Consider the following 24015-nt stretch of genomic DNA (forward strand, 5'->3'; position numbering starts at 1 on the left):
AAAGGAGGGTTTAGGGTGTAAATACGGGAAAAGAGGGGCTGGAGGAGAGCGTCAGGGATCTCAGGGTTTAGGGGTGGTACACAGGGAAAGGGACTAATAGGGAATGGCAGGGTGGATAGGTGGGCACATAAACCAACGGGAAAATAGGGAAGGGAGAACTTGCTAGAACATGAACATATCAGGGTAAAAGGGGTAGGAAAGGCCAACGGGCCAATGGGGACAGAACTGGGACAAATTAACACAGTGCTGCAGAGCACCATGGGGGAAGCTTCTGTCCTCACCCTGAGCTGTGAGGAATGCCCAGAGCCTAAGGTGCATTTCTCCAGGGGATCGCTTTTGCCCTCTCCCCAGTAAGCTCACAGGCCTCCACACACACACACTGGAGATGTCTGGGGCCATTCATCATTTCTCTGCTCTCAGCACCAAGGCAATGGACTCTGGCACAGCTCTGAGTTCAGGCCCATGGCAACCACCCCTGGCCATGGGGCTCCATGGAGCTGCTCTCAGGAAACCCCCCAAGAGCTGGGGAGTGCCCCAAAACTGCCTCAGGAATGTGCGATACCCCAGAATCTCCTCATGAATGTAGACTATTCAAACACTCACCCAGTAATGGGCTCCCCATATCTTAATCACCCCCAAACTTTGGCTGTCTCATTCCAGACCCCACCCCACCTCCCAAATGCCAACCTCTACCCATGCGACCCCTCCTGGACATCAAGATCCCTTCCCAAGCTGTACTTCCCCCATTTCACACCTCCCAATCCCCTTCCCACCCATCTCGCTCCACCCAATGCTCATCTCACCCCTCCTGATTTGCATCCCGCATTGCCCAATCCCCTTCCAACCCAATTTTACCCTAAGAGGCAGTGGAATCGAGTAATTTTGGGGTGCGATTCAGCAGTCCAGATGTCCAGATGTCTCCTGGTGTCCATAAAAAACTCCAAAAATCATGAGTGAATCAAAAAAAGCCACCAGGAGTGTCCCATTTCCAGTCTCATCCCTCTGGGGTTCTGGTGTCCCCGGTGTCAGGGCTGCTGGGGATCCTCGAGGGTCCTGGGGATCCCCCTTCTCCAGGGTCCTGCTTAGGGATGCTGGGGGGGTTTTGCAGTACAAGGGTCCCCCTCTCCAGCCTCCCCCCGGTCCAGGCACTTGGGGGTCCCCCCTCTCCCCACCACCCTGTCCTGGTTTAGGGCAAATTTGGGAGAAAACCTCAAAGGGGATTTTCTAGAAAGCAGATTCAAGCGGCCTCTCCCCCACCAGTTTGGGAAAAGATTTCCTTGCGAAAAGTAGAAAAAACCTGTTTATTTACTAGGCAAAGCATTCACCAGCACAAAACATGAACAATATCAAACAATAAAACCTGTTGTTGCTCCAAAAGAGACAACAAACTCAGAAAGTCCCTCCGTGGGCTGCAGCTCGGCTCACTCAGGCTCTGATCAGTCCCTCCATGGCCCAGGCCCAGCCCGGTGGGCCACAGGTGTGAGCTGCCGGTGCTCTTCTGGTGTTCAGTCCAGAGCAGGTTTAAACAGCTCCAAAGAAAAAGAAAAACCACAGCCCAGGGAACTTCTCTGCCTCAGCGAGCTAAAAACTAACTAAAAGCAAAGGAGAGCTCTGTCCTGCTGTCTGTTGGCAGACAACTGATACCTCAGGTTTAAGTTTTTCTGTTCTGTTTTGGTGTGCAGCTTCTAGCTTTATATTAAGTGTTCCTGGGATCTTCTCACAGGGTGGTGAAGACAAAACAATCCTGTTCTAGCTGGAGAGTCAAGGACAATCTCTTCAAACTTCAGGCCCAAAGCACAAACAACAGGAAAATCATAAGGCAGGCAAGCAAGGAGAATAAAACTTCATAATTGGAAGCTATTAACTGGGCCGTTAAATCCTGTATGCAAATGGACTAACACTTATAAAAATGTGAGATCTCATGACCAAGCCCTCTTTTGCTTCCATCTCGGAGCCATCCGGGCAGAGCCCCGACCGTGGCTCCGGTACTGCCGGGGTGTGGCCTTTGAAGGCACTTCAATAAATATCCTCTTTATTCCTCTTGGCTCCGTCTGGCCTCTGTCCCAGCTCCTTAAGGCATCTCAGCAGCCCAGGAGCCGGAATGTGGAGGGGTGAGTGCAGCTCCTGAAAACAAACTGCGCGCTTCTTCCTCCCCCTCTTCGCTCTCAGAACCAGCCCTGAAGGTGCAGAACTCATTTCGGGGCCAAACGGACCAATGGGGGTACGAGCATCGTGAGGTCACCCCAGGACAGGCCCTGCCAGGCTCAGGGGTCCCGTCCCCGCCTCATCTCCGGCTGCCGGGGGTCCCCCAGCTCCGGTACCGCCCCTTCCCCTCTGCCGCCCCGGGGGTCCCACGTTCCGCAGCCCCGGCTCTCACGGGGATCCCCAAAACCAATGTCCCGCCCTGTCAGCGCCGGGCCAGCCCCGCGTGGTCCCCCCGGACCCTCCGAGGGGCGATCACAGCTCCTCTCCCCCCGAAAAAGCTCCTCTTGGGGAGCCCGGAGGGATCCGGGGCTCGGCATCTGCCGGCTCCGAGCGCTCTCCAGAAAAATCCTCCCGGAGACCCCTCGATAGAGCCGGGGTGAGCTCGGCCTCCCCCTGCCCTGCGGCTCGGGGCTGGGGCGATGCTGGCGGGGCAGGGGGTGCTGCAGCAGGATCCTACAGTGACATTTCACTGCCAGCCTTCATAACTTCATCCCTGTGTTGTTGCAGCTCATGGATTGGGAATGAAATCAGGGCAGGGCCTTTGGTGGGAGCTGCCCTGGATCAAGGGAAACACTGAGAGAGAAACAGAGCAGGCAAAGAGGGGCCGGAGAGAAAGGAGGACACAAACACAATCAGCTGAGAAGGTGGCACTGTGAAAACAGAACTGCAATGAAGTAAAAATTAATGCGACAGAAAGAAATAATTTTGTAATTTCCTATCAAAACACATTTTCCTCCCTTTCTCACCAACCTTGTCCTGGTGTCATTCAGCAGGGCTGTCAGAAAGTTCATCATTCTGAGTGGATGTTCCAGGCTGCAGCCACAAGGAAACAGGGAATGGGGATTTTCCTGCTCCTGGGGAGTGAAACACTGATGAAAAATTAAACCCTACAATTTTAATAAAGATTTGTAGAGAATGGGTATGCTTATTTATAACGCTGTGGACGCATGTCCATTAAAGGGCAGTAAGCCCTGACATACGTCCACAGCGCTATAAATAAACATACCCATTCCCTACAAATCTTTATTAAAATTGTAGGGTTTGATTTTCATCCGTGTTTCATTATGGCGAGTCAGGCAGGAGATTTTCTGTCCTCGCAGGGGCAGGGGGTAGAACAGACCTCCTTGGCACACCCGGGGAATTTCCCTGGAGGGGCTCCGCTCTGCCTCGCTTGCCACCTGCGGAGACAGCCAAGGAGCGCTGGTGTGCGATAAAGGGACGGACTGAGAGGGCCCTGGGGTGCCAGAGCAGCACTGCTGGGCAGTCCCTCAGAGCCGGCAGGGCCCGGCCTCGCTCCTGGGCCTGAGTGCCCGCGGGGAAGGGAAACAAGCGGAGAAACGGGGCTGAGGGCGTTCACTGTGTTTAAAGGCGGTGATTTGTGTGCATTTGAACAGTGGCTAGACGAACTGGGGGGGTTCCTCTGCCCCAATGGTTCGGGCTTGGATTCCTGGAATTTTACTGTGTGCTGTTATGCTGTGCTGTGTTGAGAAAAGGGGACACTTTAAGAGATACCTCCAGTGAGTTTCCCAGTGAGTTTGTGTGATTCTTCCCCCACATTATAGTATTTTAATTCTCGAGATTATATAGTTGCATTTATAGAGATTTTAAGATTTTTTTTGCAACAAGTGTAGCATTTTACGCAGAAGAGCTACACTATAATGATTTATGTTTAACTGTAGCAAAATAAATCAAAGGAATTCCAAGAATTCCTCCCTCACAACAACTTAAGCCCTGACTCTCCTTGAATTTGAGATAAGGACAGGGTTCTGTGTTTGTGGGCATATCAGAGTTTTTGCTGTAACAGGCACAGCCTTTTGCAGGTCAACCAAATAAGTGTCAGTAGAAACAATGCTTTAATTAGATTGTGCGAGAAGAGAACGAGAAAAGACTGAGATTTTGTAAAAGAGGGGTTAAATAAAGAAAAAGTGCCAAAGTGATAAACGGAATAGCCTGCAGGCAATTCCCGGGATTTTTTGCTGCATTAAGAGGCTGGCACCTTGTATGAGTACTATTATAATGCAGAATTTGTGAGTTCTATGTCCCAAGTGTAAATTGAAGGCTCCTAATCAAGCCAATTCAGAACCTGAGATCTTAAAGCTTATGTGTAAATGATCGCATCTCATACCTGCGACCTGGAAAGTCTGTGTGTGAGAAAAACTGAAAAAAGACCATGAGGCTTGGGTAGAAACAAAATAGTATAAGCAATAAAAACTAAGCAAAGCAAAGAGGTTCCCAGAAAGCCTCCAATAAGGGCAGCTCAGAAAACTAAAGGATTTATAACACCTTATTGCAACCAATGCTGTTTTAAGACAGGAAAGCAAATAAGGTGAGGTCTTGTATGGTAATAAGTTTTTTCACCTCCAAGAATCACCCAAAATGTCAGAGTCACTGGGTTCAGAGTTCCTTCTGACCCACTGGTGTTAGCTCTTAAAAAAAAAAAACAACCCAAAAAACAGAGCAAAGAGAAAGCAAATCAAATGTGTTGCTCAGCATGCAGTGTAAGACCTGTGCAGGTGAGGGCTGCGAGGGGCCGGGACCCGCCCCCGCCGGGATTCGGGCAGCTCTGGGCGAAATTCCCGAATTTTTGTGCGCAATTCCGGCGGGTATGGTCGAAATTTTCGTTTGTAAACTAGGATTTTCTTTCTCCTGCAATCTGTGGTTTTGCAATCTTTGCAAGGCTGCAGCTTGTGGTCTTTTAAACCTTTAAGAACCTTTTTGTACAAGCACAACTTATTAATGTATATTTTACATAATCACGAATAATTCCATAACATATAACATTAGGGCTGCAGAGATCCCTCTGCAGGTTCATGGGTGTGAAAAACAACAACTACTTGGTTTTTAAAATTTTAAAAGTTTGATAATAATAAAATGGTTATAAAAATAATAGAGTAATAAAGTTTAGAGTTAGGACAATTACAAGACAATAAAAAGCAAAGAATTATGGACGTCCGGATGCTCTTGGACACAAAGTCAGGAAAAGCATGACTTGTGAATAAAGGAATCACCCGTAAACCAATACACTTGTTGCATATTCATACATCCTTCATGGTTATGCATACATTCTATTCTAAACAAGAAACTCTTTCTGTTGTTCGTCAGCTGTTTCCTTTAATCCTCTGGCGTCCTGGAGTCTGAGCAAGGCCTGAAGAAATTAACTTCTTCTGATAAGAAGCCATAAATTCATCTCCTTTGGAAGACTGAGGTGTTCCTCGAAGCAAGTATCTCATTCTTAAAAAGAAAACTCCCCCCATGTACATAGTCTCTATTTTAATATTATGTTGTAACCTAAAACTACGCTTAACACAATATGTAAGAGAATTAATACAGCATAACTTCCTAACATGACACATATAATATTCATTGTAACACTTGCGAAAAGCCAATCATAAATATGCATTTGTCACAATCCCTCCTTTTATTCTTTATAAATCATTTGGCTTGAGCAATATTTCTTATCCTTTTGCATTCTTTGGACTCTGTTGGTAATCAGCTAAAACATGGGATTAAACAAAGAAGAAATATCAAAACACTTGTAACACATAAAAGGAAGAATCCTAATTTCTTCCACCATCCCATTCTTAATACATTACCCCACCTGTTAGTTTTTAACATTATTTTCCCTTTGGTTTGATTTGGACTGATACCAGGGTCATAATTTTTTCTGATATCCTTTGTTTTTTCCAGGATGACGTCCTCATTGCCATCTATTTTCAACAATCTGTACACCCCATTCTTTAGCCAATAAATACCGTAAAGCCAACCTATTTTAATACACTGCAGTTATAGTTTGGCTTTGCTGACTCAATATTCATTCCAGTGCCTGAGCAGCTTTGTTTGTTATCTCCTCTATAACTGCTTGGAGTCCTATAATGCGATGCAGTATATAATTTGGGGTTAATACAGAGCTAGATTGCTGTGCTGGTTTCACCTTTTTGTTTACTAATTGATTTTTTACCGAATCTTGGACTATATGTCTAAGATCAAATATAAAACAAATCCATCTCTCTCCTTTTGGACATTCCATGCCCCAAGTATTACTACTTTTTCCTAAGTTCCTTGTAATCCAATATTTTCCCCCATTTTGCCTGCAGGTACTCAGTTTGGGTGGGTCTGTGGCTGTTGACATGGGTGTGTGTAACAAAAAGGAACTTTGGTTCCTTTCCGTGTAATACTTTCTGTAGCATTTGGGACACGATCTTGCTGGTGTCTCAGAAGGGAAAAGACAACAAATGAGAGACAGAAACAGGAATGACAGAGGTCTGGCATGGCTTATACTCCCACCTCCCCTGCCTGCGGGGTTGCTTCCCACAGCAGGTACGTGTGATCTTCTCGGTGGTGAGTACAGTGCTCAGTCCAGGCTTGCCCTCTGTTTCCCTTGTCACTCCTTTTTACTCATTTTTTTAGGCAAGTCCTTTTCGACACTCCTTAACTGTGGCTTCCCATCATTCCTCAGGTATCTCTCACTCAACAGGCACTAATAAATTCCCATCCACAAAACAAAGTTATTACTTCAGTTTTTGAGTTCTTTCTGTATAGGGGATTGATTCAGTACTCAATACTTCTTGCAACGAGAACATAGATTTTGTGAACTACAATGCCAATTATTCTCATAATTTAAACATTCATTTATAGCCCAGCTGGCATGTCCAATATGAGGATGAATCACATAAAATATACAGTACAGTACTGATGGCAATTTCCCTTCTTCCCTGTACAAGCCACAGGCTGAGGCCAGGCTATAAGAACTCTGACTGAAACACTCCCGATCCTCCTGTTTGAAGTGGCAGTGTTCCTCTGCCAAGGAGGTGTCGGAGGTGTCTCAGGGTTTATTCAGGCCGGGCTTAGAACCAGTGATGCAAGCTTTGCCTTATTTCTCAGTGAGGTGTTATTCTTTGTACCTGCCTTGGATCATTTGGGTCTTCCCAAACCATTACCACCCAGTCCTGGTTGGAAGTCAATTTGGTATCACCCAGTTTAGATGTGATAGTCCATTCCTCAAGTTTCTTCACAAGTCCTTTGGTTTTGCTGGCATGAATTCACCCTCTTTCCGTGGTTTGGATTGCTGCTTTAATGGTACCTGGAAAGGATTTCTTAATAACACAGTGTTAAAAGAAAAACAATACTGCATGAACTTTTACCATTAGTTTTCTTTAAAACTTTCTGAGTTTAACTAAACTCTTTTTCTACAGCCACTTCTTCTTCTTGTATCCAGCTGTGTTAATAGCTGCAGAGACCAATTCTTCTTCCTGTGAGCTATAATTAGTTAAATAAAAAAGACCAGGCCAATTTTAACATGAGATGTATCACATCTCTTGCCTTTTACTTTTTGGGTAACATTTAACTGTTTTAGTCTTACAGACTTTTAGTCTTCAGAACAAAAGCCTTCTCTTCTTAACAACAGCAATCAGAAAGAAAAAAGAAATCTTGCTTAAGACAATAAACCACTTTGTGAGAGTCACAATCTCTGCCTTGATCTTATCTCTACTGGTGGTCCTGTTCACAGCCTTGGGTTTAACTCTGTCCTTCCCCACTTCCCCCCCTCCTTGTTGTCACTCTGCCTAGCAGGAATGGGGGAGAACTTACAGATAGCTGTGGCTGAGGGGACCTTGGGGATGTATTTCGCTCTCCCCTTCGCTCTCTTTCTCTCTCTCTCTCTCCCTTTCTCTCTCTTTCTCTTTCTTTTTCTCTCTTCACATTTCAGCAGCCACATTCCAATATCAGTCCACTTTCTAACATTAATCCTACATCCTGGAGAGGTGAGTCTGCCAATCACCTCTCCCCCCTTTTTCACCTTCCTTACAAAGTAAATTACTTTTGTTATGCGTGTTCTGCAGGCCTGTAATTCACGGCACCCTCCACCAAGGCTACCAGCCACTCACAGCTGACAGTGCCAAAATAAAGACTTATTTTGCTATCACAATTTTTCCATTCACAAGCTTGAAAAGGTTGCAGGAACAAAGTAAACTACAACTTACTTCCAAAGTGACCCTGCCTGCACCAAAACAAATTTAAGGCAATGCTAGTTAGTGCAATGCAATTTGAAACAAAGCCAAGGTTTGATTTGGGAAGGGCATCTGAGGACACAGAGCATGAGTTTTACAAATCTGTATTTTGGAGAGGGAATGGACAAAATATGAATAGAGTTGAGGGCAGGGGGAGGACAGCAAGTGAAGAATTTTTCTCTGCAATACTCTCTTTTTGACTGCCAGGAAACACTCTCTAAAGAGGTTCCTGTGGTACAAACAATAACTGGGTGGGAAAAGGCGCTCCTGACTTCAAGCCTTAATGTCATAATAGGAAACTGCCCCTGAGCACTGCAGTGCTGGAGCACCCTGCCTGCAAACTCACCAGAGGCAAGAAGCCACTGCTGCCACGCTGCAGGGCTGCCTGCAGCACAGAGGGAATCATGGCCAAGCCCTCCCTGCAGGCCTGGGTAATCCACACAGGGAGCCCAAAGCTTCCTCACAGCTCTCTAACTCATTCAAGAAATAGGAAACTATAGTAAGCAGAGATCTCCCTCACCATCTTTTTCATATGAGTGTGTCACACACCCACAGTGATGCTGAAAGTAACAAATTAACAGTTTACATTGGAAGATACTGAAACTTTTTTTCTTCACCTCGCTTTATAGGTTCTCTTTTCTATATGTAGCCACCTCCCATTCTGGGAAAAAATGAGCCCTATTTTTTTACAAGTGTTTTGTATGCACAACTTTAATTGCTGTTCTAAATACACTGCAAGTAGTTAGCACTTCCAGAAAAAATAACAAACAAACAAACCAAAAAAACTAAGAAAGCAAAACACATTTGGGTACATGAATAAGGACTGGCTGGAAGAAAAAATGTTTCTCATTGACCTACCAAGCAGCTGGTGTTACCTTTAGTTTAACTTTACACACTGAGAACCACTTGAGTGAACAGCCTGCATCAACTCAAAATAAATTAATGGCAGGTTTTGCTATGTCACAGCTGTAAACTAGTTTCTCAGTCCTAGAGTACAGTAAGTTATGTATTTCAAGATAAAAATCACAATGCAAATCGGAAGAAATTTCATACTGCATGAGGTGTGCACACAATTGATTTACCTCCAAAAGGCAGTTTATGACTTTCCTCTACCAGGATTGCAGTAGCTGCTATAGCTTGAACACACACTGGCCAGCCTTGATTTACTGGATCCCACATCTTTGATAAATAAGCTACGGGTCTCTTTACTCCTCCCCACTCCTGAAACAAAACCCTATGAGCTACCCCCTTTTCTTCATTTGTGTACAGATGAAAGGGTTTTGCTAGTGAAGGTAAGCTTAAAGTTGATATTGGGGCTAGTTTTAACTTCAGTTTTCTTAGTTGTTCACCATCTTCTTTGCTCCATTTTATATCATCTCCTCTGTCAGTTTATTCACACAAAAATTTTACTGCCTCTGTGCATCCTTCAATCAACAATCTACAATATCCCAATAATCCGAGTATTTTTCTGATTTCCCCCTTTGAAGAGGGAGTGGGAAGGGATAGAATTCCTGTGACTCAGTCTGGGTTGAGCTTCTGACTACCCTTACTAATCACATTGGATGCCTCCTGGATTGCCCCCGGAAAGAGCCCATCTCTGCAATGAGCCACGTTTTTTCATTTGTAAATTAGGTCTTTATTTCTCTGTCATCTGTGATTTCTGCAGCCCCGGCTGCTGCTTCTGGCCTTTTAAAACTTTAAGAATCTTTTTGTACAAGCACAACTGACTTGATGTATATTTTACATAAGCACGAATTATTCCATAACATATATTACAATGGGGCTGCAGAGATCCCCCTGCAGCTCCATGGGGATGCAGAGATCCCCCTGCAGGGCCGTGGGGATGCAGGGATCCCCCTGCAGGTCCATGGGGCTGCAGAGATCCCCCTGCAGCCCCTGGAGGAGCCAGGCTGGAGCTCGGGGATGCCTGAGAGGAGGCTGTGACCCCGTGGGCAGAGGGGCCCCGCTGGAGCAGCCTGGCCTGGCAGGACCGAGCCCGTGGCACAGTGACCCACGCTGCAGCACTTGGAGGGGGCTGTGCCCCAGGGGATGGACTCGGCTCGGAGAAGTTCCTGGAGAAGTCTCGGCTGGGAGAGAGCGCAGGGCGCAGCAGGGAACGACTCCTGTCCCTGAGCAGAGGGAGAAGCCGCGGGGGATGAGCTGAGCATGGCCCCATTCCCTGTCTCCTGCCCTGCCGGGGGAGGAGGTGCAGCTGGGAGCAGGGAGGCGTGGGGAAAGCTGCATTTAAGGCTCTGCACTGACTTCTCCTCATCCTGCTCTGAGTCTTTGCAGTTTTCTGCCAGAAATCTCTCCCCTCCCCCGCTCACGCACAGGGCTTTGGGCAGGTTTCCCTTTTTGGGGGAAATGAAAGCGAAGCAGCGATGCACTAATGAGGGGCAGGAGAAGGGAGGCTCCCGGGTTTCCCGCAGAGCCGGAGGCACGGAAGGCGCAGGGCCGGGAAAGCCGTGGCGGGAGGTGCGGAGAAGTTTGTTTGTGGGGGCAGCTCAATCCCGCCTCGGGCCCGGGCCCGTCCCGGGGCTGTTGCTCATCTCCGGCTTTGCCCTCACGCAGCGCGGGGGGCCCTGAGAGCGCGGGGCGAGTCTGGGCCGTGCGCAGAGCCCGCCCCCAGCTCGCTGCCATTGGCCGCTGGTGCCGTCAGTCGTGGTTGCGGCGCGCTGATTGGTGGGAGCGGGGCGCAGCCCGGCCCCGGCGGCGGGCTGAGGGCGGCCGTGGGCGGGCAGCGGCGCCATTGGCGCCGGGAGCGTCTGTGCGGGCCCGGGAGCGGCGGCAGCGGCCGGAGCGCAGTGAGGCGGCGTCGGCGGAGCTCGGAGGCGGCCCCGGCGCAGGTGGGAGCCGCGCTGGGTTCTGCGGGGGCTCGGGGCTGGCTGCGGGCGGAGGGGGCGGCAGGGGGCTGCGGCGGGTCGCTGGTGCCGTGTCTCGCCTGTGCCGGCCCCGGGCTGAGGGCGCGGCGGGAGCGGCTGCCCGCGGTCTCCTTCCCGCCGGGGCCTGGGCAGGAGCCGCTGCCGGAGCAGCGCTGGCTCGGCCCGGCTGCTGTGGGTAGGACCGAGGGGGCTGCCCCGCGGCCGGGAGCGTGCGGGGAAATTCCCGTCGCCGCAGGTTTCTGTGGCCGGAGGAGAGCGAGGAGTCCTGTAAAAGTGACTTTATTGCTGAGCAGGGGGAGAGGCCGTGGGGCATTTGCCGTGCGCTCTCTGCCATGGTTGTAGTCCGCAGCCTCCTTTTTATCCTGATTTTCCCGGCCGCATCTCCCTCTGCCTTTGCCCACGGGCTGAGGTCCTTGGAAGGTTCAGACTTCCCGATGCGCCTGCTGCCTGTCCTCGTTAATATGCACCCTCCTTCTGTATACCAGCCGATATTCATGGCTCTGTTAAGCCTTTGTTCTCCTGGAAGTTCGGGAATTTTGCGGGACTTTGAGAAATTGTGCGTCTCTATTTGTGAAATGTATTGGAACTTATGGTTTCCGCCTTTACTTCCTTATCTACAGGTCCCTGGCCCTATCACCAGGCAGATTCACTCCTTGACTCTGTTTTGTTCTTCCCGGGTCCTCTTTGGGTTTGGGATTATTCTCGATGCCCTCATTCCCTGTCCTTTTGTAGCCGTTTGTGGATCAGGAGGCCTGGCTGCCACCTGCATCCCCTGGCTCAGCTGCTGGATGAGCTGCACTGCCAAGGTGTGGAGCATGGTGAAAAGATGAGAGTTGCTGCAGCACAGAAGAGGAGAAGCAGCATTCGTTTAACCCCTGGTGTGCCCAGGAACCACAAAAGCATGTCCCATTCCCATCCTTTCCATGTTTGGACCAATACATAAACTGTTCTCCTTTTTCCTTTGTTATCTTTTTCAGCACTTTTCCCTTGTCATCTCTTTGCCAACAGCAGTTTGGGCCATTTAGTTTTGCACAAACTCCCTTTTTTTCTGCTCACAGATAATCTGATCCCATTCCCTGGTGAAATGTTGTGTTCCTCTTTCAGTGGATTGGTCGGCAGGAAGGTCAGGAGCTGGAGCTGTCTGGGTGCTTCTTCTTTTGAGGACAGCTTTTAATCTAATGATGCCATTGAAATGATAAATGGGTTCTCTGCTTCCTGATATGAATTGGTTTGGGTTCCCAGGGGCTGGTCCATGGTGTTGTAGGATTTGTTCTGGTGGCTCTTTATCTTTTCCCCGTTTTGGGGTGCTCCCTCAAGCTGGGGCTGCATGAATGACTGCATTTTTCTAAATACAGCATCAAATACTTGAATTCCAACTAATTTCCCTGAACTTGTTTAAGCAAAAGCCCCAGTGCTCTGATACACCCTGTACAGCACAGACAGTGGCAGCAGATGTTGGAGTGGGCAGGGGGATGATCCCCCCTTATTTTAGTGAAGTTTTCACAGCATTCTCCATTTGCTGTTTCCCTTTGCAGCCTCAGCCATTTCTGTTTCAGAGTCAGATCCTCACCATGGGCTCTGCCTTCAGCCGTGCAGATTCCATCTGTGCAAGCAGGCAGAGCTTGGGGTGAGGGGCAGAGGGAATGAGCCAATTCCTGCCCCAGGCAAGAAGAGCCAGGTACATTGTCCCCACTCTGCCCCAGCAGTGTTAATTTGCATTTCTAAAGCTCCTCTCCTGGGTGCCTGGAATGCAGCTTCTCTTCCAGAGCAGCCTTCAGCAGCCTCAAATGTGCCCCCCTAAAACCTGCTGCTTATTTTTTCCCCTTCAAATCCTCTGTTTAATGTTTATGAGTTAAAAGGGCACCTTTAAATCTCTTCTAGTTTTGCAAAATGCAGCCCAAAGGTGAAAGTCAGAAAATCCTGACCAAAATTTTGGCATCACTAAAAGCGAAACAAAAACACACAAAAAAGTTCCAAGGCCATTAATTTTTTTCTCGTTCTTCTCAGAGTAAAAACTCATTCTCATATCCCTGACCAAACCTAACCAGCGACATAGAAGTAGGATTATTTTAAAAAATATTCTCATGTTATATACTTTGCACTGAAGCTGCAGGAAAAAGAAAAACTCCACCAATATGTTTAGTGTTAGACTAAAGGCATTTCTTGATTCTGGCCAGGATGTGCAACAGAAATCATTCCATCCCCACATAGCCCGGGTGTGCAGAGAAAATCGTTCCATGACACGTGGGTTTTACTCGATTTTTCCCTAACTTAATACGGTCTAAAGCGATCTAAATGCATTGGTTTAATGTTCTGTAGTTTCAAGTTGTGCAGATTTCTTTGCTTCTGCTGTTAATGAGGTGGGAAGTGCTGGATTTCCTTCTCAGCCTTTTGCAGACCAGGTGTCTGCAGCCCTGGCAGTGTCTGGGGTAGGTGTTGGTTGCTGTTTGCTGCTGGGGTTGATGTTTTGCTGCTGGGTGTTATCTTTGTGGGTATCTTTTGGGCCATTCCCAGTGTGTTGAGGTGTTAAACTCATCTCCATTGAGTGGTGTAACATCCCTTAACAAAACCTTTAACATTTCTTTCCCCAGGGCCAAGGCAAAGCAAGCCTGAGTAGAGAAATCAAAGGTTAACAATGTTAAAGTCTATGAGCTGGTGTATTTTCCATCAATGCCATGGCAGGCAGGGCAGTGTGTGAGTGTAAGTGAGAGCCAGAGTGGAATTGTGCCGTGCTCTTGCCCAGCAGCTGTGGCAGGGCAGGCCCAGAGAGCGCTGAAGCTGCAGCAGTGGCAGCAAGGGCTGTCCCCAGTGTCTGGAGCTGCCAAAGGAGGGTGGCCAGGCCGAGGATTTCAGCAGAGGATGTGTGGGCAGGCCCAGGGCCTTGCCCCGCTGTGGAGCCCTGGCTGCTGCTGCGCTGCCTTCAGTGCAGGCTCAGTGGGGGCCTCCCATCCTCCTGCTGCAGGCGGGAAGTGCAAATCTCCGGGGCTGCAGAGACCTGGAGCCGAGGCTGAGGGGTCCCCCCGTGCTCAGCTGTGCTGGCGGCTGTTTCTGGCCTCGGGGCCACTTGGCACGGGCCACGCCACTTGGCCACCAGTGGTGCTGCTCTGCACTCCTTAGGCAGGAGCCGATGTCCTGCTGGGATGTTGGCAACAGCAAAGTGCCAAGGCAGGCTCTGTGCAGCCCAGCTTCCTGGGGGAGAGATTGCACCAGAGACAGGATTCTGGCCACAGACTGCTTTAAATGTGCATCCCTTATCTTCACCCTTCACTAGGTGGAGAATTCCCAGAGTAAGGAATTCCCGAGATCAATTGCAAGGGGAAATAATTGAATATGTGCCCTGGGTCTGGCTCTTCTTCTTGCCCAAGCCAATGGCAAAAGCCGTACCCATGGCATCTTGGTTTCTATCCCCAGCTTCCAAAGGTGTTTCTTCCCCTTTCATTCTTTGTACCCAGCCTGAGCTCTGGGGGTGCCAGGGGTTTTGGAGGTCCCATTGTATTCCTAAAGCTGCCATAATCCCCTGGGGGATCTTTCCTGTAAAATGAGTTCTGCTCTCTGAGTCTGTTGCTTCCACAATGCCTTTTATTGGAGTAATGTCTTTTAGAAATACCTTAATAAGTGATCCAGTGGCTGCTGAGCAATCAGAATTGCTTTTGCCCCCCTGTTAGGTGAGATGGTGTCACCAGAAGATATTGAAGCCTTCCTGCTCAGGGCATGTCAGTGCCAGGCTCTTACAAGCACACACAGCTGTGCCGGTTGAGCTGACCATGGGGGGTAACCTGGGCTTTGTCTGATTCCCTTTCCTCAATAACAGCGTGTCTTGGAACTCTTTTCTCTTCTAAAGCCAGGGAACCTCAGGAAAACGGGAAACTGGACAAGACAAACGCACATCCAATCAATATGATTAATGCAACGTTCTCCGTTTATTCAAAATCAGGCGGTAGTTTATATAAGCTTCTACATAGTTTACAGAAACAAAGATACTCTGATTGGTAGGCTAACATTGTTTACCTTTTCCTTAAAACGGCCTACACTGTACACCATAAAACCTATACTAGTTCACACCCGGTGGTCCCCACAATACCTTAAGACTATTTTCTATCTGCGCCACAGGCCCTGAATTTCTAACTGCGTCAGAGGCTTTGAAGGCCCCACCAGGCCTCAATCTGAGGCCTAGCCTGGAGTAGCTCAACTTTCACAATTCATGCCCTCTTTCTCTCAAAAATGCTGCAACAATTCCCTCTTTTTCTTTTGAGCTACTCAGGCTGGAGTGAAGGCACAATGAACTAATTTTTGCACACACTGTCTTTGACGCAGCCAGAAAAACCTGAAGAATTGAGCCAGTTATCAAATGAAGTGTCCATTTGGAGAACACTGCGTTTGGCTCGTTGAGTCTTCTGAGGCAATTCGAGAACCTGATGTATGGTGGGAGCAAAAAGCCTCAACCTACCGATATAACATGGGCCTCCCCTAGCATTTTGAGGGACTGCTGACCAGGCTCGGTCTCCACAAATGAGGAAGGTTCCTGGGGGCAGTTTTTCCTGCACTACCTCTTGGAGTCGAATTGTTACAATATTCTAAATAGTTGTAATACAATGGTGATCTGGGAGACAATCAAGTGTTGTCATCTGTCAATTTTCCCTTTTCTTGAGTTGGTTTGGTAGCATAAGATCCAAATATCAAACAGTAATTTCCTGGGACAGAACCCAAAAGACCAAATTCTTGAAAACTGTCATCAGTAAATTTAAGGTTTTGCACAAATGCAACAGCTTGCGCTCCCAGAGTGCTATTTAAATTTATTTGAGCTCGGGTCCAAGTTTTGAACTCTGCGATGGGACCCAACGAGACTTCAATTAAACAAGTATAAAATAAAAACATTGAGGCCCACCACATTCTTCTCAGGTTCTTGAATGCCCTGTCTAACATGAAAGAAACAATCTTAATTCTAAACATAAACTATAACTTCTAATAAACTAACTTCTGATAAATCTAACTTCACACTTAAAATATTTCAACTTATTTTTCTGTACTCTACAAAATTAATTTTCATCAGAACTGGATTCATCAGGGATGTTCCAGGCAAACTGTTGTTGTTCACGTTGTTATCACTGCGGGTTGATATCTTTTTCATCTATTTTTTAAAATTCTGTTTCTGCCTTTTCGTATCAATGCAGCAAGAGCATCTGTCCTGTCCATCACACGACTTCTTGGTTGGATGGGTAAAAACACTCACTCAAGTAGAATTTCTGTTGATCCCCGTTGGGACCTCCCTCTTTTTCTTTTGCCATTGAAAGACAATGGCAAGATGAACAGAAAAATCACAGGCATTACTAAAACTTATTAAAAACTTAGCAAAAAAAAAATTCTATAACATCATTAAAAACACACTTATAAAAAAAAAAAACTCAAAGCCCACGATCTTCTGTGGGTGAAACACAAATCTTTGCACAATCCACTTTTGCTGTGCATCCTCTGATCCACTTGTGGAGAGATCAGTGCCCTCTTGCAATTGATAAGTTCCACATTCTTCACTGAAATCCATCCAGATTCTGCACCTGTTAAAACACAAACAAACCCAACACCCCCACCGGGACTGGAGGGTCCTCTCTCAATTCTGTTCCCTAAAACTTGCATGAAGAAATGGAAATATCAACATCTTTGTTATAAACATGAAAAACATTAAGAACAAAACAATGCATATAGTAAAGAAACTAACAACAAATAAAAATCAATCAAATAACACACAATCAATATTACATATAAAATCACAGTTACCAAGTGCTACACTATCAAATTGTCATCCCAGAGTCTGCAGCAGCTGAAAAACCTTAAAACAACAGAGATTTGGATAAAACATGTCCGGATCATGTTTTTCCAAACTCCCTTTGAGGCTCAGCTGTCCTGTATGGTCAAATTGTCAAGCCAAAAGGACTTGAATACTTTTTTGATGCAGAAAACACCTGGATCAATCACACCATCCACGTAGAGCCAGAGCCTGGCCAGAGCTCGAACTCTAATTGGAGGATATGTTTAAAACAAAAGTCTTAAAAATAACAGTTATAAGTGAAAAACCTTATTATTAACAATTTATCAAAACATCAAATGATTGAACCTGTCTAAAATTTCTTCTTAAAACAAAAATTCTCTAAATACAACAAGCCTTTTCTTCAAAAATCTGAAAATTTGAAGTCTGAAATCTTGAACCAGAACTTGGACCACAAATTTTTAAAAGAAGATGAACTGCAGCTGCATAGAAAATTGAATAAAGAAAACACATGAGTAGTTAAAAAATCAAACACACAGGATCCTGAAAAACACATCCTACAATCAATCACTTAAAAAAACCCATAAAACATATGAAAACTGACTGTAAATATTAAAACAACACCTCAATATCTTAACATCTTAATAATAATTCTTATCACAAAAATCAGACAACTTACATTATATGATCAACCTATTAACAAGAAATGTTTAAAATAGTTTAAAACAATCTTGTCAAAGCATTCATATAACATTAGTAACAATCACTACTTATCATTACCTATAAAAACTTGACAATTATTATTTATCTTATTATCTATAAAAACTCAAAAACAGAAATTGTGAACTCAATGCCAACATTCCATCTGACTGACTTTTCTCAAATCTTTGTTTTCAAAGACATTTTTGGCAATTAAATCATGATTAACATTTCTATCTTTCATCCACATTGTATTTGAAATAACTTTGATTTGCATAATGTCCATCCCTCTTGGCATCTTGGAAAACACTCGGTACTGCTATACTTTTTCATTATGTCTTCTGACTCTGGCGAGGAATTGAAAAAATTCTGTTGAAATTTTTGCTGTAGTGTTTCCATCTCGCCATCGGTGGCACTGCTGCTCTCGGCGTTGTTGTTACCGTGGCAACCAGGCTGTGCAGCGCCTCCACCGCCATTGCTGGGTGCTGCGGGGAGATGAGGGGGCGGCGCCGTCTCCCTCCGTCCTTGCTGCATCACTGTGAGGACGGGAGAGGAGACGCCCCTGATGCGGCCGCTCCCCGCCTGCTCTGACTCCAGCACGGCCGAGCCCCGGGGAATGCCCGTCTCCACCCTTGCGCTGTTGCTCGGCAACAAGGAACCTTCTGTGTCTTGGCCGATGTCCGCTCCGCCCCGGGGCCGCCTCAGGCTCGGTGCTAGCCGGCCCCGCTCTGCCTGCCGCTCCGCGGTCCGCCCAGGCGGCTGGCCGGTGCTCACCGCCGCCGCCGGGTACCGGCGAGCCGCGCGTCTGCGCATGCACGCACCCGCGGCAGCCGCCGCCGCTGCCGCAGCGGGGTAGTGAGGGGCCGGCGCCGCCTCGCTCCCGTCTCCGCCCTGGTCACTGCCTTGATCTCCGCCCCTGAGTTCCTCCTCTTGACTCAGCCCTGTTTCGTCACCAACTCCGCCTGCCTCCTCAGGTGTCTCCCCGCCTCCCGAGGGACCCGGCAGGGCCACTTCCTGGTCTGCCTCACTTCGCGGAACCGCCGAGCTGTTAACATCCGCTGCTCGCGAGCACACTTCCGCTCCGGGCGTGGCCGCATCCTTGCTTTGTCTCGCGCCAGCCGGCCCCGCGCCGCCCGGCTCCGCGTTTCCCTCCAAACGAGCAACAACATCTCTGACAGACGGGCTGACTGGAGCTTTCTGCCCCCGCACTGGCCGCATATTACAAACATTAAAGAATTTTTCAACCCGAGATGGCTTTCGAACTTCTATCTGTTCTGATGTGGACTGCTCAAATGCTTGAATTGCAGCTTCCGCTGCTTTTTTCTCCGCGGCCATGCTCTGTAAGGTATGTAAAACTTTCTTCCAAACACCTCCAAGCTCTAATAGTGTTTTCTTGTCCTTTCTGCCCTCTATCACTGCATCCCAAAGCAGCTGCCCCAACTCTTGCCATTCGGTTTTACTAAAAATCAGCGAAGGTTTTTGCAGCTTGCCTTTGCTTCTTGCCCACAGGACCAACTGCTCTAAGTCGGCTTCTTTAACTTTTTCAGCTCTCTTTGAGAGAATATGAAAGAGCAGCCGCACTGAAGCCTGTAAATCTCCATCCATGGTGAACTTTTCACCCTCTCTCTGTCTCCGCAGCTTACCTCAACCTCCGCGGGTTGCTCCGCTCTCGCTTTTCTTCGGCAAGGCAGCAACTCCGCTCCAGCTTCCCGGCCCCGGCCACGTCCACACCCGCCGTTCGGGTCTCTTGTGAACGCCGAGGTCTTCCCACTGCTCCAACGGACTCTCGCAAACAAACAACAATGCGAAGAGTCTTTTTCCTCCCGTTGGGAACGGCCCAATTCGGAGTTTGGAGACTTCTGCTCCTTTCCACCTGATCCCCGTTCACAAAAAGTGAATTTGGGATCCCGGTCCCGTCACCATGAGGTGATTTGGACCTGAATTTCTGTCGCGTGACTCAAACCCGACTGCCCGTTACTCTAAAAGTAATTTGGCAGCCTTTTCGGAGCCTCCTGAGTCCCTGGTCCGGGCGCCACTTAAAGCCAGGGAATCTCAGAAAAACGGGAAACTGGACAAGACAAACGCACATCCAATCAATATGATTAATGCAACGTTCTCCGTTTATTCAAGATCAGGCGGTAGTTTATATAAGCTTCTACATAGTTTACAGAAACAAAGACACTCTAATTGGTAGGCTAACATTGTTTACCTTTTCCTTAAAACGGTCTACACTTTACACCATAAAACCTATACTAGTTCACACCCGGTGGTCCCCACAACACCTTAAGACTATTTTCTATCTGCGCCACAAGCTCTGAATTTCTAACTGCGTCAGAGGCTTTGAAGGCCCCACCAGGCCTCAATCTGAGGCCTAGACTGGAGTAGCTCAACTTTCACAATTCATGTCCTCTTTCTCTCAAAAATGCTGCAACACATCGGCCCTTTGAACAACAGTCAGAAAGGGTTCCATCGGAGCAGCCATTTCTAAGGTCTGGATCACAGCTGCTAAGCCTAACGTCCTGCACTGCTCAAGCACGAGAGGATTGTATCCAGCCTGCCCCTGAGGATCAACATAATTACCTGTGCCCATCAACATGTCAGTGGTAGCTACACGTCTGGGATCCTGCTGCCCCCGCGTAGCATTCTTCCATACTGCGCTGGCCACTAAAGTGGCCCACTTGTCCTCAAACACGTCAAATTGCACAGGGTTAAAAAGAGCCTGAGCCACAGAACGAATATCGGAAGGCGTCAGCAGGTCAGCAACAAGTAATCGGATCGTCTGCATAACGTCATCAGACCCAACACCATACTGTGCAACGGTGTCTCGGATTTCCTTCAACACCTTAAATGAAAAGGGCTGATGAGTGTTATGAGTAACACCTCTAAGCACAGGGAAAACCTGAGGACCCCCTGGTAAGGCTGCATCATCCACTGTATTGTGTCCCGTAGACTCCGTGACAGTGGCAGCCCCTGGGCTGCGAGGCGGTGCAACATCACTGGACACCACGCCCCCCTCAGCATCAGCAGAGCCAGAGGAGCCTTCCCCTTGATCCGGCAGGCTCCGCGAGGGGCCGAAGTCGCACATCTCCTCAGCCTTATCCAGGACCTCCTGCCAAAACCGCCCGTGGTCCTTCGGACGCACGGTCACCTGGCAGGCAGGGAGGGTCCACAAGGTCGGCTGGGAGGATCCGTGGCCACGGGGAGTCACTGGCCTCCCGCTGGCCGCGTCAGAAGTCGCGCTAAAGGTGAACACCCCAGTGCCCCGCTGTGCCGCAGTCCCGGCCCCCGCGGCAGGCGGGGAAGGCGGAACCGAACAAGCCGGTGCCCCAGCGGTGCTGTCTGCAGTATCAGCAGAGGGCACCGCGGCGGGCGCAGGCGGAGGCGCAGACCGCAACCCCAGCGCAGCGCTCCCATCCCCCGGGACGGGGGAAGGGCGGGGCGCAGAGGGAGACACGGCGCACGGAGACACGTCACCGCGGGACGACACAAGGGAGTCCGGCACGCCCCCAAGGAGCGTCGGACCCACGCCGCGCAGCCTCCCGGTGGGCACCGCCCCCATCAGGCGGGACGGGGCGGGCTGCCCGCCTGCCGGGGCGGGGTCCAATGGAACAGTGACCAACGCCCCGCCTTTGGCGGCCCCCACCGCCTGCGCATGCCCGGCAGGCCGCGCAGGCTCAGGGATCGGAGTGGGTTCCTCCTCAGAAAATGAACCCGAGACCGGACCGGGCGAATGCGCCTGTGTCTTCTCCAGGGGAAATGTAACACCACAGTTCGGGCAATTCACCGTCACCGAGTCAGACGCAATCCGAGGAGGGGGCTGATCCATGGGCCCCCCTTCACCCCCGAGCGCCGGGAAGGCACAAAGAGAAAGTGCTTTCCCGCCCAGCCCACTACGCCTGCGACGCGAGGCAGGGCGAGGCGGCCGAACCGGCTCCACCGACCGGATGCCTGGAGCCAGTGGCCTGGGAGCCCGAACCACACCAGAGGAGGAGCCACCTTCCGGCTCACTCCCCCCGGGGCTAGGGGAATCAGGGCAACTGTACAGAGACTCGGCTTCCCCAGCATCCGAATCCAAGACAGATAGGTCCCCCAGAGAAGCCCGAGAACTGCCAATCTCAGACCCCTGCCAAATGGCATCCAACCTCTTAAACAGCATCATCAGTGGCCCAACATCTTCAAAACGATTATCAAGCAGGTCATCCATGAGGCGATCTCCCACGGGAGACCAATTCTCCCAGGAAAGGGCCTCAGCAAGATTGGGAAAGAATCCCTGTTCCCTTGCCCATAAAAACAGCCTCTCAAAATCATCCCAATAAAAAGGAACGCGTTTCCGCTTCAGCACCTCCCTCCAAACGTCCAAAGCCACAGACTCCTCCCTAATGCCCTCAAAGCTCTCCATTAGCAAAAAAAACCCCAGCAACAGGCAACGCGCTGAACAAACAGAAAGACCTCACCAACAGCTCCCAGCCTAAGCTGCAATACACTTCGGCGGTCACCAGATGTCACTATAGGACACGAGAAAGCACAACGCGAGCCACCTGCCACCTTGCAAGGCAAAAGAGAGCGTTTATTTTCTGACTCCAACTTTTATACTTCTCCAAAGGTGACAGTGGATTGGAGAGTGAATGGGCCACCTCTCCGAAGACATTGGACAAAGCACTAGTACATCAAGTCTCTCCACCCCCATGGAGGAATGCAAAACAACACGTTATTTACAGAAACTGTGTGGGAAAGTTTCCCGATAGAATGTAAACTCAGAAGGTTTTAGAAAACTCAAGAATCAGGGTGACACTGCCCCCCCTCACCAAGCACCGGGATAGGGACCGGACCCCCCTCAAACCCTGGGAACCCCACAAGCACCAGGACCCCCCAGGCAGTGCCACCCCCGTGCACCGGGACAGGGACCAGGCCCCCTCATGCACCGACCCCCCCGAGCACTGGGCCCGGACCCCCTTTGTGCCCCCATCCATGATGGAGGTTCCATCCCCTCCGCTTTGACCCCCCCAGAGCCGTGGAACCCCCAGGAACAGTGCAAGGACTGTGGGGACCCCATGGGCTGGGGGGGCACGGGGGGTAACCAGCACCACGGGAGTCCCTTAGGGTTTGGTCCTTCCCCCCCCCCCCCCGTTATCTCCCAAGGCCCACTATTATTATCAGGGTCCCCCCCAATTTACTGGGATCCCCCCATTCACTGCTTCCCCCCTTCATCAAGCCCCCCAAATCGCTGGGAACCCCCAAGCTATGAGCCCCCCCCAGTGCACCAGGACCCCCCACTCACCTCCCATCCCCCATCCATGGGAACCCACCCAAATCACAGCAGCACAAGGAGAAAAAGCCAACACCTTCCCCACACCCAGCATGGATCACCAGGACCACGGATCAGCAGGGCTCTGCCCCACAGGGGTCACTGGGGATCATCAAACCCGGATCCTCCCATGGGGGATGGAGCTGGAGCAGCGCACCAAGCTCTTCCCTCACTCTCTTCCCTCACTCCAAGCTCTTCCCTCACTCTCTTCCCTCACTCCAAGCTCTTCTCTCACTCTCTTCCCTCACTCCAAGCTCTTCCCTCACTCGGGGCACTCACAGGGCTTCCCTTAGTGGTGCCTCCGTTGGTGCTGGGTCAAGTTTGAGCTCTGTGCGAAGCTCTTCCCACACTCCCCACACTCATAGGGCCTCTCCCCAGTGTGGATGCGGCGGTGCACGGTGAGGTGGGAGTTTTGGTTGAATCCCTTCCCGCAGTCGGGGCAGCGGAAGGGCCTCTCCTCTGTGTGACTCTGCTCATGTCCGTGGAGATGGGAGCTGGTCTGAAACCTCTTCTCACACTGGGGACACTCGTAGGGCCTCTCCCCTGTGTGGATGCGCTGGTGTGTTCTCAGGTCTGAGCTCCGCCCAAAGCTCTTCCCATATTCCAAGCGCTCATAGGGCCGTTCCCCAGTGTGGATCACCTGGTGCTCGATCAGGCCAGACCTGTCTCTGAAGCTCTTCGCACACTTCCCACACTCGCAGGGCCTCTCCCCGGTGTGGATGCGCCGGTGCACGGTCAGGTGGGAGTTGTGCTTGAAGCCCTTCCCGCAGGCAGGGCAGCGGAAGGGCCTCTCCTCTGTGTGACTCCGCTCATGTACGAGGAGATTGGAGCTGGTCCGAAACCTCTTCCCACACTTGGAACACTCGTAGGGCCTCTCCCCTGTGTGGATCCTCTGGTGCACGATCAGGTTGGAACTCCAGCTGAAACCCTTCCCACATTCCAAGCACTTGTGGGGCTTCTCCCTGCCATGAGACTTCTCCACCAGCTCCGAGCTCTGGCTGGATCTCCGCCCGCCTTCCTGGCTCAGGGGGCTCTTTCCTCCCCGCAGCTCCCTGGGCTGGGTTTGCAGCTCCTCCTCCTGCAGCATCTCCGGGGCTTTTTCTCCTCCTCCATCCAGACACGCCCAGGGAATGAAAAATCCTGGTTTGGGGAAAAAAA

General features: G+C 49.7%; 1 protein-coding gene across 1 annotated transcript in view; it reads right to left on the bottom strand.

Moving 5' to 3' along the window:
- Positions 1 to 24015, bottom strand: part of LOC140681478 (uncharacterized) — a 90948-nt gene that overhangs the window by 17758 nt on the left and 49175 nt on the right. The window contains exons 3-4 of the mRNA XM_072921313.1: positions 23498 to 23771; positions 23158 to 23413 (exon numbers count right to left, since the gene is read on the bottom strand). Coding sequence (XP_072777414.1) covers positions 23158 to 23413; positions 23498 to 23771 — 530 coding nt within the window. The remainder of the gene's footprint in view (positions 1 to 23157; positions 23414 to 23497; positions 23772 to 24015) is intronic.

Source organism: Taeniopygia guttata, chromosome 36 (assembly GCF_048771995.1).
Source record: "Taeniopygia guttata chromosome 36, bTaeGut7.mat, whole genome shotgun sequence".
NCBI classification, from domain to species: domain Eukaryota; kingdom Metazoa; phylum Chordata; class Aves; order Passeriformes; family Estrildidae; genus Taeniopygia; species Taeniopygia guttata.